The sequence below is a fragment of the Diaphorina citri genome, unplaced genomic scaffold, assembly GCF_000475195.1.
Source record: "Diaphorina citri unplaced genomic scaffold, Diaci psyllid genome assembly version 1.1 scaffold430, whole genome shotgun sequence".
In the NCBI taxonomy this organism is placed as follows: Eukaryota; Metazoa; Arthropoda; class Insecta; order Hemiptera; family Psyllidae; genus Diaphorina; species Diaphorina citri.
Genome location: NW_007377865.1, coordinates 196,334 through 218,968, shown reverse-complemented (window position 1 = coordinate 218,968; position 22,635 = coordinate 196,334). Strand labels below are relative to the sequence as shown.

The 22,635-nt window shown below is 36.6% G+C and overlaps 1 protein-coding gene across 1 annotated transcript; it reads left to right on the top strand.

Annotated features, from left to right (window-relative positions):
* Positions 1-792: 792 nt before the first annotated feature.
* LOC103508743 (eukaryotic translation initiation factor 4B) lies at positions 793-22,344 on the top strand (the record flags this gene model as incomplete). The annotated part of the gene is given in 6 exon segments (XM_008473314.3): positions 793-820; positions 2,969-3,079; positions 4,888-5,078; positions 17,668-17,784; positions 19,654-19,840; positions 22,162-22,344. Coding segments are annotated over 6 exon segments (802 nt in total), but the record flags the coding sequence as incomplete, so codon positions are not given.
* Positions 22,345-22,635: the final 291 nt, after the last annotated feature.

Sequence of the window (22,635 nt, the reverse complement as noted above, 5' to 3'; positions counted from 1 at the left end):
TAGAATATTTTATACTGCCAGAGAATAGACAGTAAAATACTTAAGTATAACCTGCTTATACTGCCAGAATGAGACTGAAAAGGCCCTTTAATCCCGCACTCTAAACAAGGTCTTACGTATTTGGTACAGATTAATTAAAGGCAGTTTATTTAAATTCTACTTGGATTAGATTGGATAGCCCCCCCCCCCCCATATTCACGGTAGTGACAGTCACAGAGCGTTACAGTTATGTACGTTTTTTTGCTAGTCCAGAAATAGGGAAAGTAACAAAGGAGTCTTAAGTTAATTAAAAAAATACTACCTTTCATTTTAGGTAACAGGATTTACCTACACATAAATCATAATTACTTGCATGTTTTATAATTTTTAATTTTCCTTGAATTTCATGATATATTCGTAAATGGGTACTTTGCAGACTTTATTCTGAAAAAAATACCTTAGGAACAGACTTTGTTCTCCAGTAATACCCTCCTCCTTGGAATTCCCTGGCCTTTTTTTCAGGTCAGGTACACTTGGCTAGAAGTCAAAGGTTATAAATGGGTTATTCTACCCCTACCTGCATTGATACCTATATAGGTCGACCAGGTTTGGATAAGTCCTTCTATGGGGACAGACAGACACACATACAGACAGACAGGTGACACCGAAGCGAATAAAATAGCCCGTCCCTTAAACCTTTTTTTATTACAAGGACGGGCTAAAAATCAAATCTCGTATGAGCCCACCCAGTACATCACTCGCGCATCATCGGCTTCCTTCGTTTTCTTTCTCCCTCTCTCCCGTTCAGAAACAAATCACTCTTTTAAAATGGCTACTTCAGGTATGTGGATTTTTTCTTAAAATTTCCTTCTAATTTTTGCTAATTTAAGTTCTTTTGGCAGAAATTGTTTTCTCTATAAATAGGGAACAAAGGAGTTCTACTTACTAGTTAATTAAAAATTACTACCTTGCATTTTCACAGGATTTACCTAAATAAATCATAATTACTTGTGAGTTTTATAATTTTTAATTTTCCTGGAATGTTTATGCTTTAAAAAAGGAAGGTACTTGGCAGACTTGAATTCTGGTAAAAATACCTCAAGTACAGACTTTGTTCTTCAATAATATACCCTCTTCCTTGGAATTCCCTGGCCTTTTTTTCAGGTCAGGTACACTTGGCTAGAAGTCAAAGGTTATAAATGGGTTATTCTACCCCTACCTGCTCTTTACCGTAAGTAAATCAGCTATTTTATTTGCCCAGCTTATTCTATCTGTTCTCTATATTAGTAGAAAATCATTTCTCTCAGTATACCTATCGTAAATCCTGGAGAATATCGCATTTCATTTTGTCCTTGCATGTCATGATGGTTAGGTCGCATGCTTTACTAGAAATTTTCACGTTTCCTCGTGGCACGTCCTCATTATTTTTCGCGAAATTCAAGAATTCCTCCATCCTGTTGTTCCAAGAACGCCCTGTCTACAGTTTTTCTTTACTGTAGACTTGACACTTCAGGGAATCGAACGGATGTGGCATTGACTCGATTTTTTATGCATGATCAAACCCCACCTATTTTGAGGTTAACCACTTTGCTAACCCTACCTGCCGGTTTATAAAGGCTCCACTATTACTTGTACCCAAAACTGTCTCCCCGCATGTTACAGAAATAAATATGTAACTGAGTGCATGATTTTTACTTTTTTGTTCGAATAAGGCCCATTTTAGTTCTTAGTTCATTACCAAGCTAAATTCCTACTAGCATTGCCTTGATTGCAACTCGTATGATCGGCCAAAGTTGAGAATTTGACCAGTCACCTAGCCAACAGGTTTGGTTGGTCATTGTACCAGCTGGCTGTTGGCTAAAGGCCAGATGGTCAGCCAACTCAGAGGGGGGTTGCTCAAGCACAAATAAATATGTAACTGAGTGCATGATTTTTACTTTTTTGTTCCAATAAAGCGCATTTTAGTTCATTACCTAAATTCATTTGACTTCGTCCATAATTCAGAATTAGATTGACCGCGGCGATGGCAGGTATAACACATTGTTTTTGAAAACTGGATTTTTTTTCTTTTTTTTTCAGTTGTAGTTTTGCTTTTTTTCGTCAATGATATGACTTCAACTGGGTTTTTTTTTTCTTTATTTTTCTCTTTTTTGTGTGTTTGTCGTATATTCTTGTATTTCCATTGTAGTTTTGCTATTTTCGATTGACTTCAAGTGGGTTTTTTCTTTTTTCTTTATTTCTTTCTCTAAAGTTTCTCAGGAATGTTTTCACTCAAGGATGTGGTATTTTTTGACTTCGCAGGAAAGAAACAAAAGAAGAACAAATGGAAGGCAGTAGATCCTACCCGTTCATTACCTAAATTCATTGACTTCATATCGCCCATAATTCAGGATTAGATTGACCGCGGCGATGGCAGGTAGGTAAATATAACACATTGTTTTTGAAAACTGGATTTTTTTTTTTTCTTTTTTCGGTTTTAGTTTTGCTTTTTTCGTCAATGATATGACTTCAACTGGGTTTTTCTCTTTTTTGTGTGTTCATGGTATATTCTTGTATTTCCATTGTAGTTTTGCTATTTTCAAATGACTTCAAGTGGGTTTTTTCTTTATTTCTTTCTCTAAAGTTTCTCAGGAATGCTGTTCTTTAGTTCATTACCTAAATTCATTGACTTCATATCGCCCATAATTCAGAATTAGATTGACCGCGGCGATGGCAGGTAGGTAAATATAACACATTGTTTTTGAAAACTGGATTTTTTTCTTTTTTCGGTTTTAGTTTTGCTTTTTTCGTCAATGATATGACTTACACTGGTTTTTTTTCTTCATTTTTCTCTTTTTTTGTGTGTGTTTGTGGTATATTCTTATATTTCCATTGTAGTTTTGCCATTTTCGATTGACTTCAAGTGGGTTTTTTCTTTTTTCTTTATTTCTTTCTCTTGGTTTCTCGGGAATGTTTTCACTCAAGGATGTGGTATTTTTTGACTTCGCAGGAAAGAAACAAAAGAAGAACAAATGGAAGGCAGTAGATCCTACCCTGATCATCAACACTTCGGCGCTGCCCATCAAGCCAGTGTCCTGGGCTGAAGCCGCCGAAGAAGATGGTAAGAAAATAAATAATTTGATTAATAATTTAATTTTAATACTTAATATTAATTTTGAGTTTTTGATTTTACATTCGTTATGAAGTTCAGTATTAAATTTGCTAGTTTATTTTTTTTTTTTTAATTTCTTAAAATCAAAATATTACATATGCTAGTGTTATAAGTTAAGTTATATACTATGTAGGACCTAGGTTAAGCAATCATGACGTTGTACTCATACTATTTTGTATATAATGTACAATAAAAATTATCATAAATAAATAACATACTTATGTTTAGTTTGTTTTGAGTAGGGTACCTCAGTACCACTTTGAATTTTAATTAAATATGAAGGAATGAAGGTAATTAATATTTAGTTAATGTCTTTTTAAAGTACATAGTACTTGGAATTTAATTACGTTGTGACGCAGTGGGAATAGGTTGGAAAATCTTGAAAAAGTAGACTGGAAATTTGGAAAAAATGGACTGGAAAACCGAGAAAAGTCAGGGAGTTTTATTTTTCCATTTTTTGGCTTGGGAACATTACTTGAAGAAAAGAAAAATCTGTTGTGACGCAGTGGGAATAGGGTGGAAAATCTTGAAAAAGTAGACTGGAATTTTGGAAAAAAAAAAAAATGGACTGGAAAACCGAGAAAAGTCAGGGAGTTTTATTTTTCCATTTTTGGTAGACACCCTGTATAACAGGATGGTCGTAGCTATCGAAACTTCATTGGAGTCTCTGAGTGATGTGTTGATACAAATGTTGACTCAGTGCTAGAGGTATTCGTACAGTATATTCTAACCTTGACAACAGGATGTCTTGATGTTTCCCATCCACTGTGAACTTCAAGCAACATGTTCACTCAGTGCTAGAGGTATTCGTACAGTATATTCTAACCTTGACAACAGGATGTCTTGATGTTTCCCATCCACCATGGACTTCAAGCAATTTGAGGTACAATAAAATAACCTTTCCCCGCTAAAAGTAATCAGTTTTTTTAAAGATGAGGTTTTATTATTTTCATTGTTATTAGACATCATATTTTCCCCAAAAGTTGTTGTTGTGTGTGTGTGTGTGTTTTTTTTTTTACAGATATGTAATGTTAAAAGAGACGTCTAACTTTTTTACTTTTTTTTTACATACTGATTTAATGTTAGGCGAATTTAATTAAATTGCTATGATGAAAACACTCAGCTCGCTTTGAGATTATCGCGATGAAGAAAACCCTTCGTTCCCTTTAGATTTATTTTCTGAGCAATTCGAATTGTAATTATTGAATACAAATAAAAAAATGCATAGCTCTTCCCTAAAGGGAAAGTCAAGATCTAACCAGGTCCTAGTTACATAAGGCGTTTATTATAACCGATGGTCCTACTTCACCAATACCAATCCCTAAATGGAATTTAACTAAACACAGAGGGAAAATAGTTTCAATGAGAACCTTTCTAACATGTTTCTTCTGACTTGTTTGGTCTTCGCTAAAGGAAATTGAGCTAAAAATAGGACATAGTGAACCTTTCCATTTCTAACAAAATAAAAAAAAAATGCATAGCTCTTCCCTAAAGGGAAAGTCAAGATCTAACCAGGTCCTAGTGACATAAGACGTTTATTATAGCCGATGGTCCTACTTCACCAATACCAATCCCTAAATGGAATTTAACTAAACACAGAGGGAAAATAGTTTCAATGAGAACCTTTCTCACATGTTTCTTCTGACTTGTTTGGTCTTCGCTAAAGGAAATTGAGCTAAAAATAGGACATAGTGAACCTTTCCATTTCTAACACGTTTCTCCGTCTGCCTTGTTTTGCCCCCTTTTCGCTTCGTCAGAGCGTGAGCAGCTGTTCGCCGCCTCCAAGCCCGCCCAGAAGATCGTGCTCCCGTCTGCGCCGCGTGCGTCTATCGATGCGGAAGTTTACGAGCGTACGGTACCGCATGAGGGCCCCTTCATGGCGTTCCTACAGAACTTGTCATTTGATATTGCCGAGGAGGACATTTATGAGTTCTTTCAGGAGTTGAGGGTAAGTGAAGAAAATTCTTTAATGGCCGGAACCACAAGTGAGCGTATTTGGATTCACCTCGGTTTAAGCAATAGGTATGATTGGTTAATTTCAAAAAAAAAAATATATCCAAAAATTTCAGCCAATCTGATTGCTTAAACCGAGTTTAAACTGTTTGTGGCCCAATAAACTAATGCCCGCCACACACGTTCAGGCGGGCCTGTCAATCATGCTTGAACGCCATAGGTTCACAGGTTGTCGCGACAAATTTCAAGATCAGAGCTCATTTGTGTGAGAAAATGTGAAAAAAAATCCCCCCTAAAACCAGTTTTTTTGGTTTTTTGGCTTTATGGTTCTCTGGACAAAATTTGCACCACCATTTTCGTGATCCTGGTAAAAAGACCTTTAATTTGATATATAGGTCGACCAGTTTTGGATAAGTCCTTCTATGGGAACAGACAGAATGACAGACAGACGACACCGAAGCGAATACAATACTCGTAAGTCCGTCCCTTATACCTTTTTATTGCTATTGTAATAATAAAGGAAGGACGGACTAAAAAGTCAGGGAATTTTTCAAAGCCTAAAAAAAAGAAGAATTTTCGGTCCATAAAAAAGTATGCAACCTTGAAGGGGCAACTCATATTTTCTCGAAAAAATTTCGCCTGTGGCGCTGTAATTTTATTTTGTGTTTTATAGAAATGTATTAGGGGAAATTTTCAAAGCCTAAAAAATGGAAAAAGAATTTTTGGTCAGTAAAAAAAGTATGCAACCTTGAAGGGGCTACTTAAATTTTCTCGCAAAAATTTTTTTTTTCTTTATTTCTTTCTCTAAAGTTTCTCAGGAATGTTTTCACTCAAGGATGTGGTATTTTTTGACTTCGCAGGAAAGAAACAAAAGAAGAACAAATGGAAGGCAGTAGATCCTACCCTGATCATCAACACTTCGGCGCTGCCCATCAAGCCAGTGTCCTGGGCTGAAGCCGCCGAAGAAGATGGTAAGAAAATAATTTGATTAATAATTTAATTTTAAGTAATACTTAATATTAATTTTGAGTTTTTGATTTTACATTCGTTATTAAGTTCAGTATTAAATTTGCTAGTTTATTTTTCCTTTTTTTTTTTTAATTTCTTAATATCAAAATATTATTACATACTTATGTTTAGTTTGTTTTGAGTAGGGTACATCAGCACCACTTTGGATTTTGCACCACTTTAGATTTTCATTAAATATGATATGAAGGAATGGAGGTAATTAATATTTAGTTAATGTCTTTTTAAAGTACATAGTACTTGGAATTTAATTACTCATGCTCGTACCTACCTATCCTCCAAGATTAAAGAAAATAAATATTTTATGTACATTGGTTTATTTTTTATTTTCAAGTATGCTTTAGTTTAATATTGTTTATAATGTAGGTACTGGTTTAATTGAAAATCTCAAGTGCTCTAAAAGCAAACAAACCTCATGATGATAACTAATTATTCTCCTGCTAAATGATCTGAAATCTTACCTATCCTCCAAGATTAAAGAAAATAAATATTTTATGTACATTGGTTAATTTTTTATTTTCAAGTATGTTTTAGTTTAATATCGTTTATAATTTATTGGTTTAATTGAAAATCTCAAGTGCTCTAAAAGCAAACAAACCTCATGATGATAACTAATTATTCTCCTGCTAAATGATCTGAAATCTTCCTCCAAGTTTAAAGAAAACAAATATTTTATGTACGTTGGTTCAATATTTATTTTCAAGTATGCTTTAGTTTAATATTGTTTATAATGTACTGGTATTGGAAATCTCAAGTGCTCTAAAAGCAAACAAACCTCATGATGATAACTAATTATTCTCCTGCTAAATGATCTGAAATCTGAGCTCGGAACAAAATTTGATTTTCACTCGGGCTGAAACACAACCTCGCAGGTGTCCCTCACCATTCCCTCCCCTGGTTTGTGTCATTTTCGGCGGGCAGGGGCGGACCCGAACCGTTTTAGGAAAGCTCGAATCTTGCACCAGGGGCGTACTCACGGGGTACCCAGTTACCCACACTCTCGTCTCGGGAAGGTCTGAGTTTTGGATTCAAATGTACTTTCTAGCCGGAAGTCTCTCTCACCAGAGAGAGTGAGGGAACCAGAAATAGCGCACGCTCCGGGCCCCATTTAAACCCCCGTCTGTGAAACCTCCTCGTAGGGCCTGAGACGAAGTCCGGAGTGGGCGATGGAACCTCTCACAATCGGCCAAGTTAGCTCAATGTGCGAGACTCCCCCTCAGCGCGCGGGGAAGCAACTCAATTCAGACTAGTCTTGAGCTTTCCTGAACTTTCGACCCCTCTTGCCCCTGGGGGTGACCTTTCTTTGTGGGGGAGAATTGTGCGAGATATTTTCTGGGGTTGTGTTTTCCCTCGTGTTTAGGATTGGATTTTTTTCGAGCTCCGACAAAGATGGTCGGCCAGTTTTTGAGAATGATTATCTGAAGGTTCTATTTTTTTGTACGGAATTATGCATTTGCATACTTTGAATTGAAAATTTTACCCATAGAGCAATTTGAAACCACAAAATATAGGTAAATAAGATCTTCTTCCCCCGAATGCAATGGTCCTAAGAAATGGACGCGATCCTTAAGTGACCCGTTCCTAGACCACCATCCCTAGAAAGCCACAAATATGATTTTTTTTTTATTTATTTATTATTATTTTTTTATCGAGGGAATGCGACTGCTAAGGTCTTACCGTCCCGAAATCGAAATACCCAAGTGTTCGGGCGTCTAATGTAAAAAAGAACCCCTTTTTATGTCTTTTTCTTTTGAGAAGGGACTCCTTTTAATTTTATTGTGAAGTATTGCATTGTTGGTCAATTATTATTAGATCGAACCATTTTTTCTTCTTATGCATTTTTCTATTTTCTTCAAAACAATTTATATCGAAACTTCATTGGAGTCTCTGAGTGATGTGTTAATACAAATGTTCACTCAGTGCTAGAGGTATTCGTACAGTATATTTTAACCTTGACAACAGGATGTCTTGATGTTTCCCATCCACCATGGACTTCAAGCAATTTGAGGTACATTAAAATTCAACTTTCACCTTAAGTGTGGCCTTGAAGTGGGCTCAAATTATTCAAAAAAGAGACAAGTTGTTTTGCTTTCTTTTGGATGTGGTGGATTTGTTTTTAATGAAACCATGTTGGTTGGAGTTAATACAAATGTTCACTCAGTGCTAGAGGTATTCGTACAGTATACTATAACCTTGACAACAGGATGTCTTGATGTTTCCCATCCACCGTGAACTTCAAGCAATTTGAGGTACAATAAAATTCAACTTTCACACCTTAAGTGTGGCCTTGAAGTGGGCTCAAATTATTCAAAAAAGAGACAAGTTGTTTTGCTTCTTTGGTTAACGTTGGTATGTATTAGGAATTTAAGTTTGTTTCAGTCTGTCTAGTAATCTAGTTATTGTCAAATTGCTATGATGAAAACACTCAGCTCGCTTTGAGATTCACCAGCGGGGATTGGCGCTCCGCACCGCGCGCCGAAGTAGAAGGTGAGAACATTAATTTTTAGGGGTTTAACGTCAGAAGTTTCCATTCATGTTGTGTTGCCCATAGCCATTGCCCAAGTCAAACGGATTCAAACTCCTCCAGTTGGCAGTCCTAGGCATTTTGCCACATCAATTGGTTTATAGGTCCAGTTCCAGTAGTGTGAGTTTTTCCATTCATACATAAGTTTTAAGAAGAAAATCGCAATAATGTTGGGATGTTACACAATAAGCTCTAACTTCACCACGAACTACATGATTTAGATTTGGATTTCAAATGGATTATTAATTTAAACCTCAATTTGTTAAACGTCTCACTTAATAATGGTTGAAGTAGAAGCTTGAGGTTTACCTTCCAGGGATTAGCTCTGCATTGAGTTCAATACGAGATTGACCAGGGTTTTAGAAGATAATAATTACCTATATGGAGATCCTCGTTTAATCTCAATTCGGAGTAACGTTAACATTAACACCGTCCTAACTACTGCCATACTTTGCTTGACGTGTAAAACTTCCTACCTATTGGTTTTCCATGTTTTCTATATGGCAAATATCAGAAGCTCAGCTATCGAGAGATTCCTATTTGTGATTTTTTTACTCCTGTTAGGTCACATTATTAATTGATAGCACACCTTTTTATTCATTTAGTTTATGAAATTTGTTGAATTTTATATTGAATTGTTGTTGTTTTTTTTTCCTGTCATGTACGACAAAAGCTATTTTTACTTGAAAATTTGAATGAAAAAAAAAAGTTACTACTAAATCATAAATGTCCATCTTGAAATTGTTTATATCGAAACTTCATTGGAGTCTCTGAGTGATGTGTTAATATAAATGTTCACTCAGTGCTAGAGGTATTCGTACAGTATATTATAACCTTGACAACAGGATGTCTTGATGTTTCCCATCCACTGTGAACTTCAAGCAATTTGAGGTACAAAAATACAATTTCTCTTTTGTTTTTCTTCTCACAATAATGGGTCATTTGCCCTATTCAACAAAAAGGTTCTCCAAAATTCCATTTGTACATCACATTTTTGGAGGGATTTTTCTTAGGAAATTCTTAAAATATCTGTTACATTCTTTCTCTCTCGTAATATTAACATTTCAACAAATTAATGTTTCTTTTTCTTTTTTTGTAAGAATTATATCTAGAATTTTTTTTTCAGGTTTTTAGCCCGTCCTTCCTTTATTATTCTTTTTATAGTGACAGGTCATAATTCATCTTAGAATGTCAGACTGTAATGTTGTGAACTTCAAGCAATTTGAGGTACAAAAATATTCAAATACTATTCCACACTCTTTTGTTTTTCTTCTCACAATAATGGGTCATTTGCCCTATTCAACAAAAAGGTTCTCCAAAATTCCATTTGTACATCATATTTTAGGAGGGATTTTTCTTAGGAAATTCTTAAAATATCTCTTACATTCTTTCTCTCTCGTAATATTAACATTTCAACAAATTAATGTTTCTTTTTGTTTTGTGTAAGAATTATATCTAGAATTTTTTTCAGGTTTTTAGCCCGTCCTTCCTTTATTATTCTTTTTATAGTGACAGGTCATAATTCATCTTAGAATGTCAGACTGTAATGTCAAATTAAATAAGTAAAAATAAAATCTAATCTAGCCTCGTTTTTTTTGGTGTCGGTTTCACAGAGCGGCGTCGCCCGTATGGAGGCCGGGACTCCTACAACCGAGACTCAGATCGGAGATCGCCTCGTCGTGGCGGATTCCGGGGGAGCGATGAGAACGCGGTGATGACCCGCGATGACTTCGGTACGGCCAAACCCACGCCACTGCCCGAGCGAGAGCGCGGCCCCCGCGGTGAAGGCAGAGGAGGTAAGGAATTTGTATTATTATGGTGGATTTCACCAGTGACTTCATCACATAATGAGAGATTTCACTAATGCTAAAATTATTAATCACCCAAAAAGGAGTTTTTAGTTATCCAAAAAAGAGTTTTTAAAAACTCCTGTTTGGGTCATTAAAAACTCCTTTTTTGTCATTGGTGAAATCGTACCATTAGAATTATTTTTGAGAAGTTTGACAGAGGGAATTGTAACTACTGAGTTCTTATCGTCCTAAAAGCGAAGAGAGAAGGAAGACAGGATAGGAGAAAGCCAGAAAGAACCCTATCTGTTAGAATAAAGTCCGCCTCGGGCGGGAATTAAACCCGCGGCCTAGTATTCGCAAAGCAGACGCACTACCCTCCAAGCTAACTAGGCATTGTGTTATTTGAAAGAGCTAACTAGGCATTGTGTTATTTTTTTTTTTAAGAAAAAAAAAAAAGAAAAAAAGTTATAATTCATGCAAATGCAAGTCGAAAGGTTTAACCCATGATTGGAGAGGGGGTTTTTCTGAAACTTGATGTGAGGTGTTGGGGCGTTTTCTAGTCAACTCTCATAACTATAGGATAATGTAGTATATTTTCCATAATAAGGTGAATGAAAAAGAAAGAACTAGAACTTTTTCTTTCTTTCTTTCTTTCTTTCTTTCTTTCTTTCTTTTTCTTCCTTTCTTCCTTTCTTTCTTTCTTCCTTTCTTTCTTCCTTTCTTTCTTCCTTCCTTTCTTCCTTTCTTTCTTTCTTTCTTTCTTTCTTCCTTTCTTTCTTTCTTTCTTTCTTCCTTTCTTTCTTCCTTTCTTTCTTCCTTTCTTATCTGTGAGAGTTTCTGTGATCTGTCAGGTTTGTTGAATCTGAATCTGGGAGGAGAGTAATGTGAAAGTCAATCAAGGCCATCTTGTGTTTCCCCCCCACAGGTGGTTTCGCAGACAGAGGTCGGGACCGGGACAGCGGGCGAGCGTTCGACCGATCGGAAATGAAGGACCCTAGTCAGCGCGGGGTCGAGGGTTCGAGTCCCGAACGATTCACTGCCCGAGACAGGGAACCTCGGGATGGAGGCCGCACGTTTGATCGGTCCGAAATGAAAGACCCGAGCGCACGGGGAGCTGAAGGTAAAATACTTAAATTCATTCTAATGATCTTGATTGTATAATATAAGAATATAAGATGTATAAATTAAATTTATGTCAGCTCGCATGGTGTAGTGGTCACTGTGCTCGAATTTATTCTAATAATCTTGATTGTATAATATAAGATGTAAAAATTAAATTTATGTCAGCTCGCATGGTGTAGTGGTCACTGTGCTCGAATTTATTCTAATAATCTTGATTGTATAATATAAGATGTATAAATTAAATTTATGTCAGCTCGCATGGTGTAGTGGTCACTGTACTCGAATTTATTCTAATAATCTTGATTGTATAATATAAGATGTATAAATTAAAATTATGTGTAGTGGTCACTGTGCTCGCCTAGCACGCGGAAGGCCCGGGTTAGATTCCCGGCGGAGTCAAAAAAATTGTATCATGCAAATGATTGAATCCGTGACTCTCTGTAGTGGGGCCCACTCAGCCTCGTGAGGAAAATGAGTAGCTATGTAATATAAATGCGCATAGCGACCGCTGCCAGCACGGTAGGTAAACGTTTTACGCTGGGTTGTTAAGATATTTGAAAAATCCTATTATGCTGCAATGATCACCAAATTTGTAATATAATAACACAAAGAAAAGGCATTTATTTAGAGACTCCTGTGGTCCTTCATTTAAATTGTGGATTTCACTAGGAGTAGGTAATACAAGATTTGATTGATTTTGTCGTGATTTGTTACAGGGTCGAGTCAAGACAGATTCTCGAGAGCGGACAGAGACAGAGATGGAGGCTATGCTGCAATGATCACCAAATTTGTAATATAATAACACGAAGAAAAGGCATTTATTTAGAAACTCCTGTGGTCCTTCATTTAAATTGTGAATTTCACTAGGAGCAATACAAGATTTGATTGATTTTGTCGTGATTTGTTACAGGGTCGAGTCAAGACAGATTCTCGAGAGCGGACAGAGACAGAGATGGAGGTCGCACGTTTGATAGAACCGAAATGAGAGAGCCACCCAAGGATTTGAGTCCACCCAGTAAGTAGAATATTTAAACAGTAGAATAGTTTATTTTGCTTTTTTTACATAACATTTTGTCTTAATCCCATTTTTTCCCCTCCCTTGTTACTTTCTTGTCATTATGTTCTGTCTTATCGAAAAATAAAGTAAATTATTATTTTGAAGGAAAAAAAAACTTTCTGGCCAGGCTTGGACCTAATCGAACTTTTTTGAGTGTTTAGACAAACTTCGTTTTTTTTTTTTTTTTTTTTTTTTTTTTTACCGTAATTCCGGGGAGGAATGAAAGGTACCTAAAAGACCCAAATAAGCATATTTCAATAGGATATGATAAGGAAATTCGTGTGATATTCACACCAGATTTTTTTACTGTGATTTTATGCATGCACATAACACAAGGCTTGTGATCTGACTCATTTGCTCACACGTCTTTTCTGATCTTCAGATATGATTGTGCTAAATTAACACGGTTTTTAGAGTGCCACGTTGGTCTTCGTCCAATGGCTTTGGTGGCTCATTTTAAATCGACAGTTCTCAATAACTTGAAACATGAAATTTAATTAAGTTTCAGTTTTTTTCTTCCATTCTTAGCAAAATTAGGTAGATAAATTGGCTGAAACCCTGACAGGAACGTCCAAGAGTTTAAATGATGATTTAGCTTCTACCTTAGGACACCTAAATAAGTACATTTAATCGTGTACGATGCTTTAAACTGCGTTTGCGTTTATCTGATTAGTTCTTGGAATAGATTTTCCTTTTCACTAATAAGTCCAGGATCTAGAATTTCAAAGAACCAATTGCAAAATTATTGCCTATTTTTTTTTTAATTTAAAAAAAAAAAAAAAAAAAAAAATCCAAAAATTTCAGCCAATCTGATTGCTTAAACCGAGTTTAAACTGTTTGTGGCCCAATAAACTAATGCCCGCTACACACGTTCAGACGGGCCTGTCAATCATGCTTGAACGCGATAGGTTCATAGGTTGTCGCGACAAATTTCAAGATCAGAGCTCATTTGTGTGAGATAATGTGAAAAAAATCCCCCAAAAACCAGTTTTTTTTTGGTTTTTTTGGCTTTATGGTTCTCTGGACAAAATTTGCACCACCATTTTCGTGATCCTGGTAAAAAGACCTTTAATTTGATATATAGGTCGACAAGGTTTGGATAAGTCCTTCTATGGGAACAGACAGAATGACAGACAGACGACACCGAAGCGAATACAATAAGTCCGTCCCTTATACCTTTTTATTGCTATTGTAATAATAAAGGAAGGACGGACTTAAAAGTCAGGGAATTTTTCAAAGCCTAAGAAAAAAGAAGAATTTTCGGTCCATAAAAAAGTATTTGCAACCTTGAAGGGGCAACTTATATTTTCTCGAAAAAATTTCGCCTGTGGCGCTGTAATTTTGTGTTTTATAGAAATGTTTAAGGGGGGGGGAGAATAAACTATACTCGTCTTATATGTACTTGTAGTGAATTTGATGACACATTCGTTCTCTTTTGACAAAATTTTTGATGGCAAATTCGAGGGAATCAGGCTGTATGTCGTAAATTATTGGTGCAAAAAAAAAGTGGATATAACTTTCGAAATTTTTTGGCTTTTTACAAGCGCATATTTCGTGAACCATCATTCCTAGAACCCTTACATGTACACCGATTGATTTCTCGTGAAAAGTTACATAGGAAAGACTCCTTGGTCATCTTAAATACTCTAATGGAAACTCTTGTTGAAAAAAAAAAAATAAAAATAGAAAAAATAAAAATCATGTGTGAAATATTGCGAGATATCAAGAAGTGAGAGAGGGAGCAGAGAGAACCTTCCAGTCCTGAAAGCCAGAAGAGAGAATTGAGCTCTGACAAAAATCTAGGTCTGAAAGAAACCCTCTCCTTTGAACCCCCCTACTACCAAAAACCATGTAGGGGGTCAGGGGAAAATGTAGGGGGTGTTGAGGGGAGGATTCTCCTACATTTTGACCCATAAGGTATTGAAGTTTTGGACCTTAATTTTTACTCATTTTCACCCTTCATTTTTCATAAGTGGAAGTCCTCATCCGATTCTTGTGGATAAGTACCACGCTATTCGCGGTTGCTCGTGGGTATGTTTCGCGGTTGGCTCGCGGTATTCGCGGTTGGCTCGCGGTATTCGCGGTTGGCTTCGCGGTATTCGCGTTGGGCTCGCGGTATTCGCGGTTGGCTCTCGCGTATTCCGCGGTTGGCTCGCGGTATTCGCGGTTGGCTCGCGTATTCGCGGGTGTGGCTCGCGGTATTCGCGGTTGGCTCGCGGTATTCGCGGTTGGCTCGCTCGGTATCCGCGGTTTGTTCCGGTTATTCGCGTTTTGTGCGCGGTATCGCGTTTGTTCGCGATATTCGCAGTTATGGGTTCGATCTCAGGCAAACGCAGATTTTTTTCAGCTCTTTTTTTACCGCAATTAATTGATGAAACCAAAATTTTTCGCCTGCGTCGGTCCTAAAATTTTTAGTTTCTATAGATTGTATAGCTCACAATTTTTTGCCTGCCGGCGCTGTGTCCTCATTTCTTTTCGTGTTAACCTTCATCCCCAGGATGTGTGAATGTGTAGACCGAAAAATACAAAAAAAAAAAAAAAAAAAAAAAAATCGGCGCAGTTATTTCATGTGCAAATGAAAAAAAAATCTGTTGTGACGCAGTGGGAATAGGGTGAAAATCTTGAAAAAGTAGACTGGAAATTTGGAAAAATGGACTGGAAAACCGAGAAAAGTCAGGGAGTTTTATTTTTTTCCATTTTTGGTAGACACACCCTGTATAACAGGATGGTCGTAGCTATCGAAACTCTTTGGAGTCTCTGAGTGATGTGTTGATACACATGTTCACTCAGTGCTAGAGGTATTCGTACAGTATATTCTAACCTTGACAACAGGATGTCTTGATGTTTCCCATCCACCATGAACTTCAAGCAATTTGAGGTACAATAAAATAACCTTTCCCCGCTAAAAGTAATCAGTTTTTTTAAAGATGAGGTTTTATTATTTTCATTGTTATTAGACATCATATTTTCCCCAAAAGTTGTTGTTGTGTGTGTGTGTGTGTTTTTTTTTTTACAGATATGTAATGTTAAAAGAGACGTCTAACTTTTTTACTTTTTTTTTACATACTGATTTAATGTTAGGCGAATTTAATTAAATTGCTATGATGAAAACACTCAGCTCGCTTTGAGAATCCTTTCGATGAAGAAAACCCTTCGTTCCCTTTAGATTTATTTTCTGAGCAATTTGAAACCACAAAATATAGGTAATTGAGATCTTCTTCCCCCGAATGCAATGGTCCTAAGAAATGGACGCGATCCTTAATCTTAAGTGACCCGTTCCTAGACCACCATCCCTAGAAGGCCACGAAAATGTTTTTTTATCGAGGGAATGTAACTGCTAAGGTCTTATCGTCCCGAAATTGAAGAGAGAAGAAGGATAGGATAGGAGGAAAGCCAGCTGTTCCGAGAACGATGGAAACATTTTAACCAGGACTATGAATGATGTGAGAAGAAAGGCGAAGATGATGCTCAGTGGCACCAGACGCGCGACGGTCACGCACCCCTTTGGGGCGTAACTCACCATCCGAATTCTTCCCATCCGCGCACGCACCCCTTTCGCGAAAAAGAAAATCCCTCAGTGGTTTGCCGCCAAAACATTTCTCGCCTCCCTCTTCTGCTTTTGTCCCTCGGGGGTGACCTTTCTTTGGGAGGCCCCCTGTAGGGCTCTAGTTGAAAGTTGGACGCTTATTGGTTTCCCCCCCTACCCTATTACGCGCCCGGGTGCCATGGTTTTGTTTTTTTTTTTTTTTTTTTTTTTTTTTTTTCGTCTTAATTCTTTAGTGATTGGACGAAAGGGCTCTCCTTTTTTGGGAAACTTTGCACTTGTTTTCGATTCCGACACGAGGGGTTTTTGAGAGGGAGCGTCGTGTGGTGGGCCAGGAGTTCTGGTTTGGTTTGAGGTCCCCCACTGATTTGCTGGGTGTGAGGTCGGGTTGCTGTCTTGCCACTGCAGATGATATGACGTCTTGATCTGACTTGGTCCTGGTTTTGGGAGCGCTAGGTCCCCCCTTCATATAGGCACCCAAGTGTTCGGGCGTCTAATGTAAAAAAGAACCCTTTTCTATGTCTTTTTCTTTTGAGAAGGGACTCCTTTTAATTTTATTATGAAGTATTGCAGTGTTGGTCAATTATTATTAGATCGAACCCTTTTTTCTTCTTATGCATTTTTCTATTTTCTTCAAAACAATTTATATCGAAACTTCATTGGAGTCTCTGAGTGATGTGTTAATACAAATGTTCACTCAGTGCTAGAGGTATTCGTACAGTATATTCTAACCTTGACAACAGGATGTCTTGATGTTTCCCATCCACTGTGAACTTCAAGCAATTTAAGGTACATTAAAATTCAACTTTCACCTTAAGTGTGGCCTTGAAGTGGGCTCAAATTATTCAAAAAAGAGACAAGTTGTTTTGCTTTCTTTGGTTAACGTTGGTATGCCTTTCACCTTAAGTGTGGCCTTGAAGTGGGCTCAAATTATTCAAAAAAGAGACAAGTTGTTTTGCTTTCTTTGGTTAACGTTGGTATGTATTAGGAATTTAAGTTTGTTTTAGTCTGTCTATAATCTAATTATTGTCAAATTGTTATGATGAAAACACTCAGCTCGCTTTGAGATTATCTCGATGAAGAAAACCCTTCGTTCCCTTTAGATTTATTTTCTGAGCAATTTGACACAACAAGAATAAGTATAATAAATTAATAAAGGTCCCTTTAGATTTATTTTCTGAGCAATTTGACACAACAAGAATAAGTATAATAAATTAATAAAGGTTATAGTTTTTTTGTCTGGCGTCCCTCGACAGAGCCAGGATGAAAGATTGAGCTGCTAAAACTTTCCTCTTAAGTACTAAATAATGGGAATAATAAAGGTTATAGTTTTTTTGTCTGGCGTCCTAAAAATCCCTCGACAGAGCCAGGATGAAAGATTGAGCTGCTAAAACTTTCCTCTAAAGTACTAAATAATGGGAAACACTTTATCTTATTTTTAAAGATTGTGGACAATAAGTATCCATTTCAACTTTCAAATTTTCTAATTGTAAAGTCTGTTTTTGTGTTCTTCTCTTCTAGGTTGCCCGAGTAGATTTACCCCGAGATGACCGATCCGGAGGTAGATGCAAAGGCTTTGCACATGTAGAGTTTGAAACCCGGGACAGCCTCATAGAAGCTTTGGGCTTCATAGATGCGGTAAGTATTTATTCTATTATTATCTACCTATTTAAGATTTTTTAGGAAAATAACTTGATAGTCAATTCCCAGCATTTGATACCAACCAACCATTATTATCTATTTCCTTTATAAAACTTTCCGACCTTACTTGGTCGGTTCCGACCTTACTAGCGAAAGCTAAAGCCGCTACAACAACAACAACAACCTTACTTGTTATGTGACAATAATGTGCATTAAAGATAAATGAAGAAACGTGTAAAATGAGCTTTTTGAAAAATTTTCATTACCAGAGCTTAAATGATGATTTAGCTTTTACCTTAGGACACCTAAATAATTACATTTTCTCATGTACGATGCTTTAAACTGCGTTTGCGTTTATCTGATGAGCTCTGCTTTATAATGAAGTTATTATGTGTTTAACCTCAAATTTTGTTTTTAGGGGCCTAGTTTACTTTGTAAATGGGGTCTCTTTGAAATGAAAAAACTTACATAGTAGATCCGACAGCATTTTACATATTTAGTCAGCAGGTTAGCTCTTAGAATGCCTTGAACACTTATTTATAAATATGTACTTTGGGAAAATCCCCAGAATATGCGGGCAAAAATTACCGAAAATTAAAGTCCTTACTGATGTAACATCTACTAGTCTGTAAGTGAGATAATTTTCGGATAACGAAGCTTTGTATTCGGAGGTCTTAATGTTGACCCGGTTGTCATAAACCGTGAACAATTTAAGCATCATATCAAAGCTACACTCTTTTAGATATTAATGCCCTCAATCAGAACCTAAAATAATGTATGGATTTTAGGAAACTCTCCAGAAAATTGAATTTAAATATGAGTACAAGATAATATTGAAACAGGTAGAAATTAGCATGATATGGAATAGGGCCTGAAATCACCTGTACAAATTTGGCTAGGTAGAAATAGAAATGATTATGTCCCTGCTGAAAATTAAAGTCCTTACTGATGTAACTGCCGCTAGTCTGTAAGTGAGATAATTTTCGGATAACAAAGCTTTGTATTCGGAGGTCTTAATGTTGACCCGGCTGTCAAAAGCTGTGAACAATTTAAGCATCATATCAAAGCGACATTTTCTTTTACGTGGGTATTTACCTACTAAAACACCTATAAAAATTTGGAGATATTTTTCGTCTCTAAAAGCACAAAATACTAATTTCTAGATTTCCTAGGCTTTCCTACACGTTTAATTTTTAGGTTTTCCGTTTTCCTACAATTTCCAAAGTGAACACTAAATAATTAATTATCTAGGTTTTTGTTCCATTATTTTTACTTTCTTTTTGAAACCAGAAGTTGAAATGATGATTTAGCTTTTACCTTAGGACACCTAAATAAGTACATGTTCTCATGTACGATGCTTTAAACTGCGTTTGCGTTTATCTGATGACTTTCTGGTTTCAAGTTTTAATTTCAACACAAATTCTCTCATATAGCTACTTAAATATTATTATTTTATAATAGCCTACCCATCTTGTGGATGGGCGTTCCGTCCCGTTGTCTTATCAATTAAGCACTCAATTCAGAGCTACTACCTATGAGACTCTTTTTGTCATTATTAACATAACAACCTTGAACTTATTATTGACTTTTCCAATCGTAAAATACCATTTTTTAGACAGTCATTTTAATTTAGAACCTATGGCTAACATTAACTTTCCAAGTGAAAATTAATTGAACTCCCTCTTCTGCTTTCGTCCCTCGGGGGGGTGCTTTCTTTGGGAGGCCTTCCGTAAAGCTCAAGTTGAAAGTTGGACGCTCATTGGTTAGATGCATCCCTCCCTATCTTTAATAATTAACTTTACATTTTCATCGACAAATCATAACCGAAACAAAGTCAATAACTGATCCCGTCTTGTCATTCCACAGAGTATCAAAGGTCGTCGCGTGCGGATCGATTTGCCGAACGCGCAAGATGATCGTCAGAATCGAGGCGGTCAGAATGAGCGCCGGCAATATAACCGGGACCGGAACAATCAGGACCGGGACCGCGCTAATGAGGACCCGGAGCGCACCAGCGGGGATTGGCGCTCCGCACCGCGCGCCGAAGTAGAAGGTGAGAACATTTTTAGGGGTTTAACGTCAGAAGTTTCCATTCATGTTGTGTTGCCCAAGTAGTAGCCAACTAGCCATTGCCCAAGTCAAACGGATTCGAACTCCTCCAGTTGGCAGTCCTAGGCATTTTGCCACATCAATTGGTTTATAGGTCCAGTAGTGTGAGTTTTTCCATTCATACATAAGTTTTAAGAAGAAAATCGCAATAACGTTGGGATGTTACACAATAAGCTTTAACTTCACCACGAACTACATGATTTAGATTTGGATTTCAAATGGATTATTATTTTAAACCTCAAAATGTTAAATGTCTCACTTAATAATGATTGAAGTAGAAGCTTCGAGGAAGTAGACTGGAAATTTTGAAAAATTGGACTGGAAAACCGGGAAAAGTCAGGGAATTTTATTTTTCCATTTTGGTAGACACCCTGGATTGAAGTAGAAGCTTGAGCTTTACCTTCCAGGGATTAGCTCTGGATTGAGTTCAATACGAGATTGACCAGGGTTTTAGAAGATAATAATTACCTATATGGAGATCCTCGTTCAATCGCAATTCGGAGTAACGTTAACATTAACACCGTCCTAACTACTGCCATACTTTGCTTGACGTGTAAAACTTCCTACCTATTGGTTTTCCATGTTTTCTATATGGCAAATATCAGAAGTTCAGCTATCGAGAGATTTCTATTTGTGATCTTTTACTCCTGTTGGGTCACATTATTAATTATTGATAGCACTACTTTGCTTGACGTGTAAAACTTCCTACCTATTGGTTTTCCATGTTTTCTATATGGCAAATATCAGAAGTTCAGCTATCGAGAGATTCCTATTTGTGATCTTTTACTCCTGTTGAGTCACATTATTAATTGATAGCATACCTTTTTATTCATTTAGTTTATGAAATTTGTTGAATTTTATATTTAATTGTTGTTATTATTTTTCCTGTCATGTAAGACAAAAGCTATTTTTACTTGGAAGTTTGAATGAAAAAAAAGTTACTACTAAATCATAAATGTCCATCAGTCCATCTTGAAATTTTACTAAATCACCCTGTATAACAGGATGGTCGTAGCTATCGAAACTTCATTGGAGTCTCTGAGTGATGTGTTGATACAAATGTTGACTCACCTTAGGACACCTAAATAAGTACATGTTCTCATGTACGATGCTTTAAACTGCGTTTGCGTTTATCTGATGACTTTCTGGTTTCTTTACCAATAGCAATTCAATGAATTTCATCAACATTTATTACAAAAACCATACCTAAAAGACTTAAATAACCATATTTCAATAGGATATGATAAGGAAATTCGTGTGACATTCACACCAGATTTTTTTTATAACAGGATGGTCGTAGCTATCGAAACTTCATTGGAGTCTCTGAGTGATGTGTTAATATAAATGTTCACTCAGTGCTAGAGGTAGGTATTCGTACAGTATATTCTAACCTTGACAACAGGATGTCTTGATGTTTCCCATCCACTGATCTTCAGATATGATTGTGCTAAATTAACACGGTTTTTAGAGTGCCACGTTGGTCTTCGTCCAATGGCTTTGGTGGCTCATTTTAATTCGACAGTTCTTAATAACTTGAAACATAAAATTTAATTAAGTTTCAGTTTTTTTTTCTTCCATTCTTAGCAAAATTGGGTAGATAAATTGGCCAAAACCCTGACAGGAACGTCCAAGAGTTGAAATGATGATTTAGCTTTTACCTTAGGACACCTAAATAAGTACATTCAATCGTGTACGATGCTTTAAACTGCGTTTGCGTTTATCTGATGAGCAAGCAATTTGAGGTACAAAAATATTCAAATACTATTCCACACTCTTTTGTTTTTCTTCTCACAATAATGGGTCATTTGCCCTATTCAAAAAGGTTCTCCAAAATTCCATTTGTACATCATATTTTTTGGAGGGATTTTTCTTAGGAAATTCTTAAAATATCTCTTACATTCTTTCTCTCTCGTAATATTAACATTTCAACAAATTAATGTTTCTTTTTCTTTTGTATAAGAATTATATCTAGAAAAAGAACTCCGGTCTCTTTGATCCATGTTAGTTTCATACTCTTACATGCATTCACAACATGAGACATCTAGTTATAGATTATTTTCTTCCTTTTTTTTATAGTTTAGGTATCATTTTTATTGTTAATTGTTATCTTGTCAATGTTTTTTTTTTTAGCCCGTCCTTCCTTTATTATTCTTTTTATAGTGTGACAGGTCATAATTCATCTTAGAATGTCAGACTGTAATGACAAATTAAATAAATAAAAATAAAATCTAATCTAGCCTCGTTTTTTTGGTGTCGATTTCACAGAGCGGCGTCGCCCGTATGGAGGCCGGGACTCCTACAACCGAGACTCAGATCGGAGATCGCCTCGTCGTGGCGGATTCCGGGGGAGCGATGAGAACGCGGTGATGACCCGCGATGACTTCGGTACGGCCAAACCCACGCCACTGCCCGAGCGAGAGCGCGGCCCCCGCGGTGAAGGCAGAGGAGGTAAGGAATTTGTATTATTATGGTGGATTTCACCAGTGACTTCATCACATAATGAGAGATTTCACTAATGCTAAAATTATTAATCATCCAAAAAAGAGTCTTTAAAAACTCCTGTTTGGGTCATTAAAAACTCCCTTTTTGTCATTGGTGAAATCTACCATTAGTATTATTTTTGAGAAGTTTGACAGAGGGAATTGTAACTACTGAGCTCTTATCGTCCTAAAAGCGAAGAGAGAAGGAAGACAGGATAGGAGAAAGCCAGCCGTTCCGAGAAAGAACCCTATCTGTTAG